Raw genomic sequence first — 21,691 nt, forward strand, 5'->3', positions numbered from 1 at the left:
CAAATTTTTGAAATTATAGGTCACATGGGTTTGTCATACTTGTCAGTATGTCTTTTCTTGTTTCAAATCAATTAAAATTATTTCAAATGATAAGACTCATTTTGATTATTTTATAATTTCACATATTCAATTAATTTGGTCATCTGTTACATTAAAAATATATATACTTATATTTAACATTCTCATACCTATATACCTATATTTGAAAATAACTAATCCAAATATATTCTTAGTTTTTGAACAAAAACCAATAAAGCATTTCTACTCATTTCCAAATATTGAAAACTGAAAATAAAAATAAAAACACAACCAAACGAGAAAAATTATTGGTTTATTGAAAACGGACAACACTCTATTGGATGCTAAAACCCACCACTGCTTGAACACTTGCCCCAAATAAACTTCATTCTTCTATCATTCTTTCCCATAAGCGGGTGTTGGCCTAAAAATTTGTTTAAGATATTTTATAAGTTTATATACTTGATAAGATGTTCTTAAAACTTACAAAATATTAAATATTATTTTAGAAATAAACTTTTTAAGTATTTGGAATTTAAATTATAGAGCCTATAAATGTTAGTAATTATAATTTTGCAATTACATAATCAAAGCTAAGAGTTTTTTAAGTTTCCAAGAGTAAGTTGAGAACTAAAATTTTGTAGAGGAGTTCAGAAGTTTCAATCATCTTATTTTTGAATTTTACAAGTTCATTATCTACTAAAAAACTTTTCAAGAAAATAATTTTAAGAGTTTATAAACTCACCGAAACACCCTCTAAAAGAACCCTATTCCTAGTGTTATGTAATGCCATGAAAGGTCCAGATGAAATTAGAACCAGTGTTTGCCTCACGACTGTAGTTGAGCATAAGAATGTGAAAATGCTTTAAGGAACTAAGCACAGGAAAAATTAAGAATTATCCATAAACGGTGCGCACTGTACACAAGGCAAAGTAACAACACACAATGTCAATGAACACGGACGAGGTAGTATCACCTCAAGGATACATAGTATACATATTTTTGTGAATCAACCAAATTATATATCCTGTACCAACAAATGAAAGTAAAATAACACTGATGATTGCGCAAGATAACCAAAACACCCATCCTATCGCAATAATGAGTTCAAGAAGAAAAATATAATGTCAACAATTATCCAAAGAAAGGTGTATGGTTAAAGACACAAGATGTCCAAATTGGTGAACATAGATTTCGCAGATGGATACAGAGCAATCACAGCTGGTTTACTTGTTTGTATTTGTATTGAATATACGTCTCCACTCTCCCACATGAGGACCTCGGTCTAAGAGCATTAGTAACCCTGCATTGTTGGCTGATAAACCGAACATGTACCTAAGACAATAAGAAAAAATTTGTAAGCATAGGTAGTCTCTCCAGCAGTAAGTGCCACAAAAGACCATCTATAAATTTTCTGAAGCATCAGTAAGATTCAAAATTTTCTCATTCCATGCTTAATCCAGTCTTTCATTCTTTCTTCTCCCTGCTACTTATGAAAAATGTGACACGAGGACCCCGAATATTCATCAACAACCCCAAACTAGCAAGTGTTTCTTAGTGTGTGGCCGCTACAAATACTAATGAGTTCTTAATTCGGTGGGTAGTATTGAAAGCTCTCTTTTCAAAAGGGAAGAGCTCAAGTACTGAAGGAATAAGAGGCCTAACTGAGGGTGACTTAATTGAATGGTCATAAAGATAATCTACCTAGCCACATACAGCTAATGAAGTTGGTCATATGCATGGAAAGACTAATAAGCAACAAGTCAAGCAAAAAAGTTCAATAGATATGAGCTCACCTGCATCTACGCGCTTCTCTTCTCCAGAAAATAATAGCAGTAATCCACTGGATAAGATCAATACATTGTCAGCAGACCTTTTTGGTATGTAAATAGTAGAAAAGACATTTCAAACTGACAAACAGCTTTAATGTGGCATGATTCAAGAAAGAATTAAATTCCTTTTCATATTCAAATTCTTCATTCTTAATGGAGATGCCACGTGGAGTTATCCTTAAAGATAGAAATATCCGCAGCTGGGCAAAGAATCACAGAACATAAGAGAAAATGGGAAGGACCCAAAGATGGAAGCATTACCATATTAGAGTCTCCAATGAGTTTGCTTTTAGCTGTTTATACTTAGTTTAGGCTTCTAAAGTGTAATATTCAGATATATGCCCCATTACATTGTCAGAAAGAAAGGAGAGCACAAAACTCAGTTAGTTCACTTGAAGAGATCAGAATCATATATTCCAGAAGTATTAAAATATGATGAGGCAAATCATAATTAGAAGAACGAAAAATATATAGAAACCAAAGACGCTCAGAAAGCATATTCTCAAGAGGCAACAAAGCTAAAGATGAGCAAAAAACAAGTACAGAACAGGAACAACTAGCTGCAGTCTTACCTCTATAGCCTCAACCATCTAATAATGTGCAAACAATCATGCACCAACACAAAAGACCTAGTCTGGAGAGGCTTACAGGAATGGAACCATAGCTGGTTTTGAAATCCACAACTCGTATTAGCTTAAACGCCCTTCTAATGGTAGCAAACATAGTTATCAAAAGAAACTCAGAATCTTCACCAGTTTGTGGATAATTGGTTAAAAAAATTTTAGTGGCAATTTGAAAGAAAAGAATGGTTATCGAAATTAACTTGGCCAAGTAGAGGTATGTTTGTTTACGGATCTGCAAGAATAGGCCCTTGGGTCAATGAGAGTCCTGGAAAGATAGGAGATGTCAAGTGCATGAGGCTCTGCCTTATCCTGAAATCTAGGAGGACTAGTGCACACCAGAATATTAATGAATTTATCCAAAGACTGGGTATTTAGTCAAGTGCATGAGGCTTTGCCCTATCTGAAATCTAGGGAGGACTAGAGCACACCCAGAATATTAATCAATTTACCCCAAAACTGCGTATTTAATCAATTGTGCAACTGAAATTAATGCGGCATAAGAAAAAAATGGCACATGTACTGAAATGAAGAGATGCAAAACAGAGCCACAATGGCACTCAAGATCATATTTTCTGGTTGAAACAGAAACAGCTACAGTAATATTATCATCATTACCTTGAATATTGACATGATGGAAAATTTCCCAACCACGGACTGCTTCCTCTCAGGCATTCTCCTTGCTGGAGACATTTCATGACACAAGTTCTGAGCTATCTCCTTCAACAACACCATTTGTGCTTTATCAGTTCCAATTGAAATAATTGCTTGCCTCATTGACTCTCGATCAGCCTCAAGAGCGTGGAGCCTTGCATACAGCTTCTGTATCTCTATGTCTGAAACATCAGAATGATTCATAGACTCCCTAGGGGTTGCCATATATTCATCACCAACAATGCCAACAGAAGCCTTCCGATCCATGAAACCATTGACTGAAGCTCCCTGATAAACAGAATCAATTGTGTAAACCCTGTCACACAAGTCATCTTCTATTTCTGACCCATTTTCCAACTTCCTCAAATTAGAATTCTCCTCAATATAGGAAAATTCCGTCTTCTTGAATCTGGCATCAAATTTTGGAGATTCTCTGGCAAAATCAGGGCCGATTTCTCTACTCATTGCGAAAAATGAATTTCTGCTGTCAGTAGAAAACTTCCTAAGATGCCTCCGGGATCTTGGAGAATGACCTACTATTACCTTTTCAAGCACATTTTTTGTGCCAATAAATTCACCATCAGGCTGAATGGCCCTTGGACTTCTCTCCAATTGATTGATTCGGCATTCCAAATCCTTCAATTGGTCACGAGAACGTGGAGTTTCCCCAAATGCATATTTCTCAATATCAGGAGTTTCATAATCACCATCTGGATAAGCCTGAGATTCATTTGGGTTGCACTTAAGAGGAGGGTAAATCTCATAAAGAGGAAGGTCAATCCCTTCCAAGTTCTCAGTCAGGCTAGTGTTCCTGCTCATAATCCGGTCTACACTGGCTTCAGCCTCTGTGATCCCATAGCTCATCATCCTGTGTTTATAGGCCTGCACCTCACATGTAAGCGACTGTATGACCTGGTCCCTCTTATACAACAAATCCTCCAATGCTGAGGTCTCCTGCTGATCATGTGCCATTTTCTCCTCTGCGAACCTCTTAAACTGCCTTGCCTCCATCTGAATCTCTGCCTTATCCCTCTGCAGCCTCAGAATCATAGACATCGCTTCGTTGGCAGCTGAAGAGGATGCATTCCTCTCCTCCTCCAACTCAGAAATGAGGTCTTGAATGGTCTGCTGCTGGCTGCTGACTGTTTCACGGAGTGCCATACACTCATTTCCTATCTCAACACGGGCATTTTGTGGCGCAACAATCCCCGGGATGGTGACCTGGTTTTCATCTTCAAATTCTTCGTATTTACGCTTCACAGGCCTAAGATTCGTACCTGAAAAAGACCTCTTCATCAAAGAAGAGCAGCAATTGCAATCGCAATTGCAGCAATTTATCAGGCAGGCGGATGGGGGTGAACTCTCGGACTCCATTGACAAAACACGAGCCCGATAAAGCCTCCCTCCGATTACAATCCAAGGCTAAGAATCAATCTTTACATGTAAATTCACAGAAATAAAAAGCTCCAAGACCTCCCTCTGTAAACTCCAATAAAGTTTCCTCGGGGTTATGCATGCATTAGTCTTTTTCTCCAATCTCAACGAAAAAATATCATGGTATGGATCAAATATTATCTCCGCAAATTACCTACAAAAAACAAAAAACATAAAAACTCGAAGTCATTCAACAGCTTTCGCATTTCCCGCGAGCAAATTCATATTCCATGTGATGATACGTGCGTGCATGTGTATTCTGGTTACCTTGCACCTCCATAAAAGAACGGGAAGCCATGAAACGGAGCTGAAATTTTCCCAGGAAAACGTTTTCCATGAGAATAATTGATCAGGAAAAACTTGGAGACGGTCTTCGGCTCCCAATCTCTTATAAATTTCTTGGAAAAAATAAAGATTGAGGTGAAAGCACGGAGAGGAAAATACAATGCCCGTGAAATGGAGGGAGAAATTTTGAAACCCTAGATATTTTGGGCGTTGTTTGTTCTGTTTCCTGTATCTATTTATTTAGCATTTGGATTAGCTCCGTTTGCGTAGAAAAGCTGTAGAGAGAGAGAGAGAGGAGAAGAAGATTGTAATTTGTCTGTTGATTGGTACTTTTTAGCAAGAGAAGGCAATGAGAGGGGTATATTTGGAATTGGAAGGGGCTGTGATTTATTGGATAGTTCACCGGTGGGACGGCGCGTAGGTTATCGCGCGTCTTTTTCCTGCAAATAGCAAAAGGCACATCTGCCACTGCGACTGCCCCATGAAAAGTGCTGATATCAAAACACACCCCATCCAAATTACTGGTATTTGCAATTTTTACCGCACGGATAAGATTTTTCTCCTCCCCCACAGCCCCATGGCCATGGGGCATGGCCTTAATAAAAAATCTTTTTTTTTTTTTTTAAAAAAAGAGACTAATTATTTTTCTATATGGATTTATACCAAATTATTAAATATGCACTTTAAGATTTGTTACAGAGAACTCTAATAAGATTTGATATAATTATAAATATTTTTTTTATTTTGAAAAATTACAAATACTCCTATAATTTTAACGATCATATAATAATTAGATGAATTCATTAATTTTTGTTGAATTTTCATCTATTTTTTATAATAAATTGATCAAAATGCCATGTGAATTATAATTTTACTATTTTTAAAAATTTTTGAATTTTTTTATGAACTAAATGAATAATTTTTTTTATTTCAAATTTTTTGTTTTTTTTAAAAATATAATAAAACAAATTTGACAATTTCAATCTTCCATCCAAAAATAACATAATTTTATCAAACGTAAAGAAGTATTAATAATTTTTCTAAAAACAAAAAATTATTCGTAATTATACTAGCTCTTTGTAATTTATCTTAGACTTTATTACGTTAACCATATTTGGAGGACGTTAAATGCCTTATTTTCCTAGAATTATTTGATTACAGTTAATAATGATAAATTATGATTGGCGAACTTTAGTTTACTGTAAATTAATTTTCCAAAAAGATTATATATTTGTACTTTTTCGTAATATAACCTAAAGTAAATGATTCAATAACCATCATGCATTCATACTCATATTAGTAAACGAGTTACGCTGCCATTATTCATCTGGAAAGCAGACATTTCCACTTTCTCTCAACACCCAAAACAAGCACTGCACATTTTGCTCTTCACCAATAATTTTTTGAGAAATTTTCTCAAAGCCATTAATAAGCATTCAAGCAATTGCAGCAACAAAAGTTTTTAGGATGATCACGGTGCCATTTTAGTATTTTCTACACAAAATTAAAATTGAATTGACATAAGAAAATAATAAAGTTAATTAATTATTTTTTTTCTAATAAATAATAGTAATTTGTAAGTATCAATATAATTTTATGATTACGGTGTTTTATACAAATTACAACAAATAATTTGGTTCAGGCGATTCGGACAATCTTTAAAATTTCATGATCACCCCTAGAAACTTTTAATGAATCAAGTTTGGCCGAACCTTTATGGCTGATTTCATAAAGAAGAGATAATGTGTTATCCATGCTGAATTTTGGAAGGATGAATTTTCCGTGTGATAATCATTTTACAGCAGAACGGTATTCTGATGGTAGAAAGGAGAGTCAGGCTCATGATCTATACCTTTCGTGTGCTGAATCAAGTGGTCCACGAGATGATTGATCAAATCAGCCTGCTGATGAGTTCTGTCTCTTGCAAAAAATAAGTGCACTTGATCGTTGATCTCGATCCAGCTACACCCTGTTTCTTTTATCACACCATTTCTGTCCATCTTCTCCCTCACCTTCTTTACATCCGTCCACATACCTTTAGATGCAAAAATATTTGAAAGTAAGGTATAGGACCCGCTGTCCGTTGGATCAGATGATATTGCCATTTCAGCCGCATGCTGAGCCAGTTCAACATTGCCGGTAACTCTGCATGCACTAAGCAAGCTCTTCCAGACTAGTGTGGTTGGTTGAATTGGCATCTTGTCGATAAATGACTTGGCTTCGTGCAGTTTATCAGCCCGGCCCAACAGAGAAACCATGCAAGTATAGTGTTCTTCTCCTGGTTCAATCCCAAATTCGGACATCGACTCAAAGTGATGAAATCCTTCTTCCACGAGCCCCACGTGGGCACATGCTGTAAGAACTCCGATGAATGTGATGTAGTTGGGTTTTATGCCCTCAGTTCTCATTTGCTTAAAAGTATGAAGAGCTTTCTCCGCATCGCCATGCTGTGCGTGCATTGATATCATTGAATTCCAGCATACAATATCTCTTTGAGACATGGATCTGAACAATAACTGGGCGGCATCTATGCATCCACACTTTGCATACATATCCATCAATGCATTTGTAACAAATGGATCAAAGTCCAGACCTATTTTTATAGCTTGGTTGTGAAATTGGAGACCATTCGATAAACTTGCTAGTTTAGTAGAAGCCATTATGACCGCAACATAGGTGAATGCATTTGGTCTTTCTCTCCCATGCTGCAACTCTAAGTATAGACTAAGAGCTTCCTCGCTTTCTGATTGAAGTGCATATCCAAACAGCATAGAATTCCAGACTACAATGTCTTTTTCATTGATCTCCTCAAACACAAGTCCTGCATCTCCGACAAATGAGCATTTTGAGTAAACATCTACTAAGGCACTCCCACAGTAACTGTCCAAAGAAAAACCAGATTTGATCATCAGAGAGTGAAGCTGTCGGCTTACTTCCAGTGCAGTTTGAGAAGCTGATACCCCAAGAAGGCTGACAAACGACAGTAGACTTGGTTGAAGCAAATTATGCCTCATGTCATTGAAAAGATGAAACGCCTCATACAGGCTTTCCTGTCTTGAGTATCCCTCAATCATTACATTGTAACACATAGCAGTACGTCTTTCAGAGGCAAGAAACACCCTCATGGCATCAATCAAGGAATCACATTTACAATACATGTCAATCAAGCTGTTTGTAACAAAGTCATCAGAGTCCAAATTGACCTTCATGGTGTAAGCATGGACCTGCTTACCTTGATTTAGAGCCCCAACCGAACCACAGGAATTGAGGACACTGGAACAAGCAAATGCATCTGCCTTCCACCCTGATATGTTCATATCCTTGTATAGATCCATTGCTTCATAATGGAAACCACTCTGCATGTACCCCGAAATCACCATTGTCCAAGAAATAGTATTCTTAACCATCATCTGTCCAAAAGTTCTGTGCCCTGCTTTTAGTTCTCCACACTTGAAATAGAAATCTATAAGCACATTACTCACTGACACATCCGTGTTAGCACCACTTCTCAGGACAAAAGCATGAACTTGCTTTCCCATTTCAAGCAACTCAAGCATAGAACATGCTTCCAAGACACTGGAAAGTGCATACTTATCAGGAACAACACCACTCTCTACCATTTGCTTAAATAAATCAAGTGATAGATCGCTTCTTGCATTTATAGAACATCCCATTATAATTGCAGTCCATGTCACAACACTTTTCACTCCCAACTTATCAAAAACCAATCTTGCTGCATCTAGATCCCTAGTTTTTGCATAAAAATCAATAAGAGAAGTGCCCACATGAGCATTTTGATCACAACCAGCCTTAATCACAAAACTATGCAAATACATACCATTTTCAGCACTAGCCACTTGGGTGCAAGACTGAATGACGGTCGCCAAAACAAACTCATTTGGATTGTCATAGCCACTTCTCCTGAACTCCCGAAACAGCCTTAAGGCTCCTGCATTGTTCCCATCTCGATTATATGCAGAAATAATCGAAGACCAAGAAATTAAGTTCCTTTCAGGCATTCTAGCAAACAGGGTGGCAGCAGTGCCTAAAGCGCCCCGCCTCGAGTAAGCCGTAATAAGTATGTTGCTGAGAAAAAGGTTCGACTCAAATCCTGATAAAATAATCTGGGCATGCACTGTTCTACAGTAAAGAACAGGATTAACGGTATTTTGGGGCAGCGAAAGTAGGAGGCTGCCCAAATATTGCCTATGTTTTTGCCTGCTATGCATCGTGAAAACGCCATGGTTCTCCGATTCAAGAAGTTGTGGTCCTGGAGATGGCCCACTAAAGTTTCTACGAAGTGGTCGCTCCGCAATGGCAGCCGTGGCATGAGATTCTATTGGCGACTTCCAGAACAAATTGTAGATTCTCAGACACAGTAATCGCATTTGCATGTAACCAAATGCTTGCTGTTGTTCATTTCAGAACACAGTGTCAGCGACAACCACAGAACCGAGCTACCGTAGTATTAGATTATTAAGCATGAGAAACTGTTCGGAGGGTCCCATATTTCTAATGCTTCATGGGTCGTATTTTGCTGGACTAAATAAGCTTTAATCAGATAGGGTCTCGCCTGTCGGAAGATACTAAAACTTAAGGATATTGTGGTGCTTCTCTTGAAAAAATAGAAAAAACATAAGAGAGTTAAAAACTTTAGTTCAAATAGGGTAGCTTCAATCTGGTCGTGGTAATAATGGAGAGTAGTTAAGATGACAATTCACAACTTTTAAGTTACTGAAAAGGTTAAAAATCACTTCCGATGAAAAATGGCACACTCTCCAGTTGGTGAACAAATTTAAATTTACAGACAAGATTTGGGAGAAATTGAATTAAAAGAAGAAAAAAGAAAGAAATGGTGGAGTTTGATTGACAAGCTTAAACACGGAACACAGCAACAAAATCTACAGATGCGTGAAGCTTAATCAGAAGAAGCTGTTGTATTGACTGGTGAGAGACCTCCGGAGATTCGAATAGAGGTTGTAGAGGGAATACTGACGAAGGTTCTTAACCTCGTACCATGAGTTGAAAACTGCCTCATGCTTATCTGTCCCAGAAAATGCTAGTTGTATCCCAAGGCTACAATCCACCGTTCCCCCTCGGTTTCTGCAGTTGTTAGTTCTGATGGCACAGTCTTGATTGTTAAGGCAGACAAAGTTTGTTTTGCCCGAGCATGAAGCGCAGCCGTCTCTTTTCCAGTACAAGTTTTGAAGCCTCCCCTTTTTAAATTCAAGAACCTGCACCAAAATAGCAATGTTCCAGCTACCATGGAAATGAATTTAATTCTAGACAATATGACATGGTATGGGCGAACATCTTACCAGAGTAAAACTGGTGACAGTGTATGTACTGTTGGCAACAAAAGCAGGAATTGAGCGAGAAGCATATTTTCGACCAGCAAATGCTACCATATAACCCCCTACAGAATCCTGGAGTTGATGAAACAAAAATATTGCAAGAGATTAACAAATGCATAATGGAACAGTGCTAATGAAAACTGTGGAGTTCAATATCTTCAACGTAGAAATTAGTGCCTTGTGCTGCATGCAACATCATTTTGGTTAATGTGGATATAAATGCAACAAAGAAAAAAAGAACATTGTCTTAAAAGATATGGCATGATGAAAGTTTGAAAATATTTGCACTGGGTTTTTTATTGTCAATAGAATCATATACATGCATTCATATCGTATGCGTGTAAAAGAGCTCCCTTGCACTAAGAGAACAGTTTTAGGTGCTCCATAAACCCGATACCTATATTTCTTCATCTTTTAATTAGGTATAAAAGAGAACTCTAGGCGGCTGGAAGAGACACTTACCATTAACAGAGAATGGTAACAAGAAGTTTCAAGCGCATACTGGATCTAAAACCCCCGGGACTGCCATCTTACAGATCCAAATCCTAAAAATACCCCAGTATTACAAATCCTCCAAAGACTTTATCACCAGCTCACATCCATGCAACCACTTGGTACTCCAGAAATCCAATCCGATTTCAACATTCTTGATTGGGCAGCTTAACATGTTCAAGTCTAAACTAAAGCTTCTTGCTGCAGAGGAGCTAAAACAAATGGTCCACATAGATCATGCCTTCCAATAGTAGACAAACCTATTCCTTATAAACCATGCAGACAATTTACAGGTATGCGATGTGAATTGCACTCGGTAGTCAGGTAAAGAACTGCAGCAGAGAGTTAGTCTCACTGGATGCAAGGATTTTGTAAACCAAAGAGTGGTAAACCAATGACTTTTCTATGAGTTTCAGTTGGCTACTGTAAACCAAAGAGTTGTGGTTCAGAGAAAATATGGCAAACATAGGAATCCTTGAATTCACTAACTGATTAACAAGAGTAACTATTAGTCGTGCGACCATCTACTTAAGAAGGATCAAAATCACATGAGAAGTATTTGAACTGTGATGCAACATCCCCAGCCACTTAGTATAAAACGTCTTCCTACCTTTGACGTGGATCTAAACTAATAATGCAAGGTACACCTCAGATGTTAATCCTAATCCCTATAAGATAACATGTCTTCTAACTCAACCCAATCATTATCGCCCTAATATAAAAGAGGTATGATGAAATTCAAGATAATCCTTGTGTTTCACTACAATTATCTTATCATGAGGCGATCTACAAGTGTTCTCCAAAGAAGTATGTAGTAAGTTGTAGAAAATGGCAATCTAGTTCTTTCTAGACCTTGGGTTATGTTAACCATATTAACTAATAGTCACATGAGTACTCCATTACTTGGGCTGAACCATCTGCTCGGTTTTGAGTTCAAAGGCATTTAACCTCATATAATCCAAAATTTCACCCCGGAAACATGCGAGAATAAAATAAGAAATTGGTCACTAACAACCGAAGTTATCAAAAAGAAAGCCTAAGTTCTGCAGTGAAGCTCCCCTTCATTGTTTCTGGCACTCCAAATCCGATCTATAACTGGAAAATTCACATCTCATTACCCCAAGAAAGGTAACCTCGGTTAAGTCACCAAACTACATCAGAAAGAATACATTTGAAGGAGATTCTAGCTTCATATGATAACTTGCTCCCAAGTATAGCTACTTTGTTTCCCAGTCTGTCCATTTTTCACAATGTGTGACATATAAGACAACCAATCTTTCATTAATCTAATAATCTCCATTTTCCCCTCATCGTCATTAAGCTAACAAAAACCATTTCCGCGAACACCAACCAAGCAACACAAAATGTTGCAAGTAGCAAACTCTAGCAAAAGAGCATACCATACGTCTCCACAACCCAAAACTGAACAGTACCTAAAGTAAATCCTAACGATATGCCGAGAAAAGGAACAATCATAAATTCTTTAAGAAAAATCCTCATAATTTGCGGACACAAAAATTACCCCTTCAATTAATTATCTAAGTATACAGTAAAGAAAGCAGTAATACCGGAAAGAAGTTGGAAGTGTTGATGGTGAGGAGGGAGATCTCGTCGACTTTAGGGCGGAAGACCGCAACCTGAGAGTTGGCGGAAGACAAGGAGAGGCGGCGGTCGCACGGAGACAGCTGAACAGAGCTGTTGAAGAAGAAAGCAGTTCTCGCAGCGAACGCGATCCCAAAGGTGAACCCATCGGACCTCTGTATAGAAGCGTCGGAGCACGGCGAGAACACATGGTTGGTGTCGCTACTCGAATCTCCGATTGAAACTAGGCTGAAGAGGGCTACGAGCATAGCTATTGATTGCCTCGGAATCGCCATAGTCGGACTGCAGAATGGTTCAAAAGATAGCTTAGCTGTGATTTTGCTGGTGCTGCTCAGGATTTTCTCTTCTTTTCTTTTGTTTTTCAGCCTCTGAACTCCAGTCTACCCTTTCTTTTTGTTTTTGAACTGTAGCAAAATATTTAAAATATAATCTTTATTTAATAATTCTGTAGTTCTGTTCTTTAATATTAAGATAAATTTCAAAACTCATTCAATATGGGAATCATTTAAAAATTAAATTTAAATTAAATTACATTGACAATTCTCGAGAGTGTTTTAAATGCACAAATATTTATTGTATTTTATAAAATTATAAGTACATTTTTAATGTTGCAGTTGTAATTATAAATATAATTTCTAATTTAATAGTAAAAATTATACAAATATCCCTAAATTATATTAAGTTAATACTCTATAAGAAATGCATTTATAATTTAAAATAAAATAAAATAAAACATATTAATGTATTTGAATCTAATCCTAACGTCATGAAAATCTTTAAACTTCATTTTTTTTTAGCTCTTAGTCCTTCAAACTATAGAAATACTTCTCTAACTATAATCATTGGGCTCTCCCCCTGGGCTTGGGGTCGAACAAAATGGCTGATTGGGTATGCATACAAGCATATGATAAACCCTCAAAATGACAAATACACGTCCTAATATATCATTAAAATTTCTTGAAACTATAATTATAAATATATTAAAAATAAATCTCATTTAAAATTAATAATTAAAAAATATTTGTCGGTTCATACTTTCAAAGACACTCTACAGATTATTATCACTTTTGGGGGTGTTTACTTTGATGAATTAGCCCAAATAATATTGGGTATTTGAGCCAATCGATCAAAATCATTCATTTAATATAAACACGAACGTTTAAATATTGAGGCGGTGGAGACATGCAATAGATAAGCACAGAATAGTGGTGCTTATGTCTTTGCTACGACATTGAACAAATTAATCAATTCTATGGTGTATGCAATTAATGTCGTTCATATCATACAATAAAATTATAAATATAAATATGCTTAGGTAATAGCGGTGCCCAATTTTTTATTTTTATTTTATTTTTAATGTTGAAGCAAATGCTGCATAGATCGTGCACTGCAGGTGGGGTGACAGATAGCGTTGATGAATTCAATAACTACATTAATTAATTATTCCACATTTTTTTAAAGTTTTAACCCCAAAAAAAAAAAATTAATGAAGAATTTGGTTTGAAGAAAGACGTTACTCACATTATCATACAACTAACAAAGCGTAAAAGAAAAGGACAGATGCGACGGCTCTAGACAGTTGACAATTTATTACCATGTTAACTAACTAGACCCACAACATTTATATTTCTCTATTTTCCTTTTCTTTTTTATGTCAAGAATAAGTATATCGTAGATGCATTTAAATGGAAAAATTTCTATAAATTTAATTTGATCACAAAATAAGTGTAATATACTTATCATATTATTAATTATTTTTTTTAAATTATATGTATTTAAATCATACTTGTAGTGTATTATACGTGTTTTTAACTGAGATCCAATCAAATCGATTTGAATTAAAATTTTCCTTTAGATGATTTGCGATGTAGGTGTAAATTTTACATTTATTTTTTTCAACAAAAAAGAAAGAAAAATTAGAATTGTTTATTAATTTCGACATGGGATAAAATCTTTTTATGCATCAACCCCTTTTATATTAATTAGTGTTGTATTTCGTATTATATATTTATATATAAATGTAATATTATTTTATAATAGAAAGTTTTAATTAATACATTATTTTGTATTTAAGTGCAAATGGTTCTTTCCTTAATAAAAGTCTCCCCCAATTTGCAATTGATTTCATGCTACCGTTGACTTTTTATATACGAAAACCCCCTAATAACCCATTCTCCACGCCTGAACCCATGGCCGCTGACCACCTCAAACGCCCTCAATCTCCTCCTCCTCCATCATGAACAACACCGGCGGCTTCCTCGGCTCCGAGAATATCGGCGGTTTCGGCTACGGCATCGGTGTCTCCGTCGGGATCCTCCTCCTCATCACCACCATAACCTTGGCCTCCTACTACTGCACGAGAAGCAACACCACCACTTTCGTACTGCCTCAGAGGAATCCCCCGCCGGCGCCTCCGCCACCAGACGATCTCACGGCGGAGGTAGGCCTGGACGAGGCCACCCTCACCAGCTACCCGAAGCTGCTGTACTCGGAAGCGAAGGCGAGTCACAAGGACTCCACCGCCTCCTGCTGCTCCATATGCCTGGCGGATTACAAGAACAGCGACATGCTTAGGGTTCTGCCCGACTGCGGCCACCTCTTCCACCAGAAGTGCGTCGACCCATGGCTGCGCCTCCACCCCACGTGCCCCGTCTGCCGGACCTCCCCGATGCCGACACCGCTTTCTACGCCGTTGGCGGAGGTGATCCCCCTAGCAACCAGGCCCATTGGGTAACATAACATATATACAGAAAAATGTACGTTTCTCTTCTATTTTCCATTTTTTTTTTTATTTTCATTGTACAATTGTAGATCTTAGATCTTTTTTTTTCCCTGATATTTTCCTCTGGAAATTGATTTTTCTTATGCTTTCTGGAACTAAAGAGAGTATTTGAAAGCGATAATACACTCAAATATAATACAAACTACACTTTCATTAATGTCTTAATTTGTTATTAATTACTCCAATTAAACTAATTTTGTCAGTAGCAATAATATCATGTAAGCTATTTAATTCTGATTGTTTAATTAATTTGCAGTTAATTAATTAAGCTGTATTAATGTGATCATGTGCAGATCAGCATGATAAAATGTGTGCATTTTCTGATTAAGGTTGTACTCTAACGATGATCAGATGTATCTGTAACTCTGTTTCAGCTTAAACGATTGATTAACCACTTGGATGATTTTATTTTTCTAGCATTTAATTTCAATATTTTTGAATAATATTGTCATTAATTCATTTTAATTATGTATATAGTTATTTTTCTAGCTTTGGGTTCTGTTATACTATATAATTCCAACCACATATAATTTGAAGATATATAATATTACATGTTTTTATTAAGTAACTATAGACCGTTAGCACTTTTGATCCTGTAATTAACCGAACACATCACATTTGATTATTTTTTTGACAAAATTAGTTTTGTGTTGTTAATTTTGTTCCGTCTCACATTGGAGTGGTTATTTTTTTTAATTTTGTAACTATAGGTCGTTAGTACTCAAGTTATCTACACAAGACTATGAAATGGACCGAACATGAAATATTCAAAATTATAGTTGTAGGACCAAAAATATTAACCACCTGCAATTACAGCATTAAAAATATAATTTTGCATAATTTGAAAATTAATTTGGAATATATGCTTAATTAGGAAAGAATTAATAAAGCCGCAAAAGTTTCACGCAATTCCGGAATGCTTTTCGTGTATTCTGAGAAGTATGATCAGAATCGGAACAAGAAACAAAGGGGAAATGATGGAGGGTTAATAAATGCGTGGGGCGAGGAGTGAGCATAAAGTTACCAGTTTCCGCTGCCGCCCTCATTTAATCCGCAAAACCCTTGTCACCTTTACTGCCCATCGTTCTAGTAATTAATATTTTAATAAATTTAAATTCAACCCATAACTACATAATATAATAAATAAATTATATAAAATGAAAAAAGAAATATTCACATATTATTATGTGGAATTTAAATTGGTGACGTTGAACTTGTTATTTTATTTAACAATTGATATACATTATATGTATAAAATTTAATATATTTTATAAAATAGAGTAGGGTAATTTAGATGGGAAGTTTGTAGCGGGAATTCCAAGTCCAAGTAGAAGGGGTTCTCATCCTCCATTTATTGCACCCATGGGCATGGGCATGTGCATGATGAATAAGTCGTTATTCACATTGGCTCTGCCTTACTTTCCTTGTCCTAGAAATTTACTTTACATGTAGATCCATAATCATCAGCCCATTACAGTATCTCTCTCACTACAAAAGTTGTGATCATTTCCAGAATTGTAAACTATCATCCCTGCCTCAATTGCACCCCACTCCTCAAATTGGGCACTATCCACTACAACAAATTTTATTTATTATTTACTTCAATTTTTGTTACTTCATAATTAAAATTATGATAAATAATTATGGTCAAACAAAATTCAATGTAAAAAGATTTTCACCGTAAAAACTATTCATACCATGAACACTTAGAAATTGAAGGAGAATAGCAAATGTAACAAGACGCAAATGACATTCGTTGGCGCAGAATATAAAAGCAACACCTCACTTCTTCTATGTTCAAACTGGAAGTAAAACATGTTCTACAGTGACACACATACACACACATGTTCAAAATGCACTCTCTCTTATCCTGTTATTGCTCTTTATTTCAATAAATACTCATTCATATCAGGTAAACAAAAATGAGAATACACATCTATACAAGCACACAAAAAAGTTACAAAGGACATAAATAGACCACAAAGACACACAATACCCATAATGAGCATAAAATATTGCGAAACTATGGTGACATCTTGGAGAAAAAGGGTTGTGTAGATAGAAATGAAGACTTAGAAATTGAAGAAAAATAGAAAATGTAACAAGACGCAGATGGCATTCGTTGGCGTAGAAGATAAAAGCACCACCTCACTTCTTCTATGTTCAAAATGAAAGTAAAATATATTCTACAGTGACACACATACACACACACACCGCACACGTGCACACACACCACACACACACCCCCAACACACACACACACACAAAGTCGCACAGACAAGGAAATGAAAAAGGCGGAACAAGGAGGGGGCATAATTCAGCAAAACTTCTCAAGTTTGTGGTCGATAAAATTGAAAAAGAAATGCAGTAGCTGATTAGAATATATAAAAATATATTTCTGAACATCATGATCTCAACAGAAACCTGCTACACCAGATCATGATTTTCAGAGAAGTTGATCCAGAAACAGAATAATATTAATCACAAAATCATTGCAACCTTCTTTGTTCCAATAATGGCACTGGGTTCAAAAGAGCAGCAATAGTTAAGCTCTTCTTAATGCCACAGACAGGCTTCCCAAAGTATCAAATAACAACCAACAAGTAAAACAACTTTAAACTCAATAAAATTCCGAAGCATTACTGCAATATTTCAACTAATAGGACCGATCACATGTCGGAATCACACATAGCGTACTCAGTAAATATAAAAAATTCTTACAACCAGAAGAACAAAGCAATTAAAATGATACAATATATCAAACTGAAAAAACAGCAAATGCACCAAACTAATGCATTGTCCACTAAGCTAAAATGATTTTCATCAAGAAGCTCATCAACCACTAGATTGAAGATTGAATAGGGCACACTTAACAACAGTTTAGAGGAACCTTAAAAGCACAAGACATATCACCCACTGTAGAAGCTAGTCCTCTTCATGGCGATGTTTCCTGCTCTTCTTCTCAGACCGTTTCTTGCCCCTACCCAATCGCGAATCATCTGAAGCATTGACGTCGGAATCAGAGCCTGAATATGCCTTCCTGCTCCTCCTTTTAAACCACAGATTAGCAAAATAATCAGAAGAATCATCACAGACTGCTATTACCAGGAAGGAAATCAAAATGGCTAAATGCACCAAAATCAGGGTTCAAAACTACAATATTGTATAGTGGTCGCTGGCAACCAATTCAAGAATTGGTTAGCAGATCATAACCACCCAAGACACTTATCAGATTTTATAAATCCTCCACTCATTTTCTCTCACTATATCCCCTATAGTAAATCAATCCAAAACCAATCTTCCTAACAAGATATATTGAAAGCAAAAAAGAAGAGGGACAATGCACTCTCCCCTGTCCTGTTATTGCTCTTCATTTCAATAAATACTCATTCATATCAGGTAAACAAAAATGAGAATACACATCTATGCAAGCACAAAAAAATGTTACAAAGGACATAAATATCACAAAGACACACAATACCCGTAATGAGTATAAAATATTGCGAAACTATGGTGACATCCTGCATGAGAAAAAGGGTGGTGTAGATAAAAATAAAGACTTAGAAATTGAAGGAGAAAGGCAAATGTTACAAGACGCTGATGGCATTTGTTGGCGCAAAAGATAAAAGCACCACTTCACCTCTTCCATGTTCAAAATGGAAGTAAAACATGTTCTATAGTGACACACACACACACACACACACACACACACACACATCGCACACGCGCACACAAAAACACACACACATACCCCACACCCACACACACACACCCCACACCCCCCCCACACACACACATTGCACACACGCACACAAACACACACACACACCCCACAAACACACACATACTCACACACCCACCCACACACACACACACATTGCACACGCGCACACAAACACACACACACACACACACCCCACAAACACACACATACTCACACACACACCCCACAAACACACACATACTCACACACACACCCCACAAACACACACATACTCACACACACACACACATACACCACACACGCACACCGCCCCCACCCCCCACACAGACCAACACACCAAACATACACATACATAAAAAAATGCACATACAAAGAAATGGAAAAGTCGGAACAAGGAGGGGGCATCATTCAACAAAACTTCTCAAGTTTGTGGTCAATAAATTGAAAAAGAAATGTAGTAGCTGATTAGAACATATAAAAATATATTCCTGAACATCATAATCTCAACAGAAACCTGCTACACTAGATGATGATTTTTAGAGAGCTTGATCCAGGAACTGAATAATATTAATCACAAAATTATTGCCCTAATACAATTCCACAAGTAAAACGCACTAGGAAATGCTGCATCCTTCTTGGCTTCAATAATAACACTGAGTTTAAAAGAGCAGCAATAATAAAGCTCTTCTTGATGCCCACAGGCAGACTTCCCCTAAAGCATTAAATAGCAACCAACAAGTAATACAACTTTAAACTCAATAAAATTCCAAAGCATTACTGCAATATTTCATCTGACAGGACCGATCACTTGTCTGAATAACACATAGCATACTCAGTAAATATCAAAATTCTTACAATCAGAAGAACAAAGCAATTGAAATGATACATTACATCAAACTGAAAAATAGCAAATGCACCAAACTAATGCATTGTCCACTAAGCTAAAGTGGTTTCATCAAGAAGCTCATCAACCACTAGATTAAAGATTGAATAGGGCGCACTTAACAGCAGTTTAGAGGAACCTTAAAAGCACAAGACATATCACCCACTGTACAAGCTAGTCATGTTCATGGCGATGTTTCCTGCTCTTTTTCTCAGACCGTTTCTTGCCCCTACCCACTCGTGAATCATCTGAAGCACTGGCGTCGGAATCAGAGCCTGAATATGCCTTCCTGCTCCTAATTTTATGCCGCAGATTAGCAAAATCATCAGACGAATAATCACAGACTGCTATTACCAAGAAGGAAATCAAAATGGCTAAACGCACCAAAGTTAGGGATCAAAACTACAATATTTTGTAGTGGTCGCTGGCAACCAATTCAAGAATTGGTTAGCAGATCATAACCACCAATGACACTTATCAGATTTTATAAATCCTCCACTCATTTTCTCTCACTATCTCCACTATAGTAAAGTAAATCAATCCAAAACCAATCTTCCTAACGAGATATATTGAAAGGAAAAAAAAAGAGGGATAATGCACTCTCCCCTGTCCTGTTATTGCTCTTCATTTAAATAAATACTCATTCATATCAGGTAAACAAAAATGAGATTACACATCTATGCAAGCACAAAAAAATATTACAAAGGACATAAATAGACCACAAAGAAACACAATACCCGTAATTAGCATAAAATATTGCGAAACTATGATGACATACTGAATGATAAAAAGGGTGGTGTAGATAGAAATAAAGACTTAGAAATTTAAGGAGAAAGGCAAATGTTACAAGACGCAGATGGCATTCGTTGGCGCAAAATATAAAAGCACCACCTCAGCTCTTCCATGTTCAAAAAATGGAAGTAAAACATGTTCTATAGTGACACAGACACACACACACAGACACACACCCCACACCCACACTCACACACACACACACACATCGCAAACGCACACACAAACACACACACACACACACACACACACACACCCCACAAACACACACACACCCCACACCCCCCCCCCCCACACACACACATTGCACACGCGCACACAAACACACACACTCCCCACAAACACACACATACTCACACAGACACACACACCCCACAAACACACACATACTCACACACACACACACACACCACACACGCACACCCCCCCCACCCCCCACACACACCCACACACCAGACACACACCAGACACATAAATAAAATGCACATACAAAGAAATGAAAAAGTCGAAACAAGGAGGGGGCATCATTCAGCAAAACTTCTCAAGTTTGTGGTCGATAAAATTGAAAAAGAAATGCAGACGCGCACACAGACACAGACACACACACCCCACACCCACACACACACACACACACATATCGCACACGCGCACACAAACACACACACACACACCCCACAACCACCCACCCACACACACACACATCGCACACACGCACACAAACACACACACCCCACAAACACACACATACTCACACACACAGACACACACACCCCACAAACACACACATGCTCACACACACACACATGCACCACACACGCACACACCCCCTACCCCCACACACACCCACACACCAGACACACACACACATAAAAAAAATGCACATACAAAGAAATGGAAAAGTCGAAATAAAGAGGGGCATCATTCAGCAAAATTTCTCAAGTTTGTGGCCGATAAAATTGAAAAAGAAATGTAGTAGCTGATTAGAACATATAAAAATATATTCCTGAACATCATGATCTCAACAGAAACCTGCTACACTAGATGATGATTTTTAGAGAGCTTGATCTAGGAACTGAATAATATTAATCACAAAATTATTGCCCTAATACAATTCCACAAATAAAACGTACTAGGAAATGATGCATCCTTCTTGGCTTCAATAATAACACTGAGTTTAAAAGAGCAGCAATAATAAAGCTCTTCTTGATGCCCACAGGCA

The 21,691-nt window shown here is 37.0% G+C and overlaps 4 protein-coding genes across 5 annotated transcripts; 1 reads left to right on the plus strand and 3 right to left on the minus strand.

The window, feature by feature from the left end:
• Positions 1 to 966: 966 nt before the first annotated feature.
• LOC105173972 (myosin-binding protein 7) lies at positions 967 to 5,311 on the minus strand. Its single transcript, XM_011095915.3, has 4 exons — positions 4,826 to 5,311; positions 3,089 to 4,712; positions 1,815 to 1,861; positions 967 to 1,353 (listed from the first exon to the last, which is right to left on the minus strand). Exons 2-4 carry the CDS (start codon positions 4,496 to 4,498, stop codon positions 1,245 to 1,247), a joined length of 1,566 nt encoding a protein of 521 aa, XP_011094217.1. The 5' UTR covers positions 4,499 to 4,712; positions 4,826 to 5,311; the 3' UTR covers positions 967 to 1,244.
• A 1,096-nt stretch (positions 5,312 to 6,407) lies between these two features.
• Positions 6,408 to 9,431, minus strand: LOC105173974 (Tetratricopeptide repeat (TPR)-like superfamily protein). Of its 2 annotated transcripts, XM_088875755.1 has the most exons (2): positions 8,682 to 8,817; positions 6,408 to 8,590 (listed from the first exon to the last, which is right to left on the minus strand). In XM_088875755.1, exon 2 carries the CDS (start codon positions 8,515 to 8,517, stop codon positions 6,640 to 6,642), a length of 1,878 nt encoding a protein of 625 aa, XP_088731881.1. In that variant the 5' UTR covers positions 8,518 to 8,590; positions 8,682 to 8,817; the 3' UTR covers positions 6,408 to 6,639. The 2 variants fall into 2 exon arrangements, with proteins under 2 accessions (XP_088731881.1, XP_011094220.1); XM_011095918.3 differs by having other exon boundaries at positions 6,408 to 9,431.
• A 136-nt stretch (positions 9,432 to 9,567) lies between these two features.
• Positions 9,568 to 12,680, minus strand: LOC105173973 (uncharacterized). Its single transcript, XM_011095916.3, has 3 exons — positions 12,258 to 12,680; positions 10,162 to 10,269; positions 9,568 to 10,077 (listed from the first exon to the last, which is right to left on the minus strand). The coding sequence occupies exons 1-3, from the start codon at positions 12,564 to 12,566 to the stop codon at positions 9,766 to 9,768; spliced, it is 729 nt and encodes a 242-aa protein (XP_011094218.1). The 5' UTR covers positions 12,567 to 12,680; the 3' UTR covers positions 9,568 to 9,765.
• Positions 12,681 to 14,405: 1,725 nt separating this feature from the next.
• Positions 14,406 to 15,126, plus strand: LOC105174201 (RING/U-box superfamily protein). Its single transcript, XM_011096228.3, has one exon. The coding sequence runs from the start codon at positions 14,528 to 14,530 to the stop codon at positions 15,023 to 15,025; it is 498 nt and encodes a 165-aa protein (XP_011094530.2). The 5' UTR covers positions 14,406 to 14,527; the 3' UTR covers positions 15,026 to 15,126.
• The last annotated feature ends 6,565 nt before the right edge of the window (positions 15,127 to 21,691 follow it).

This window comes from Sesamum indicum, linkage group LG11, assembly GCF_026168435.1.
Source record: "Sesamum indicum cultivar Baizhima isolate 11 linkage group LG11, ASM2616843v1, whole genome shotgun sequence".
In the NCBI taxonomy this organism is placed as follows: Eukaryota; Viridiplantae; Streptophyta; class Magnoliopsida; order Lamiales; family Pedaliaceae; genus Sesamum; species Sesamum indicum.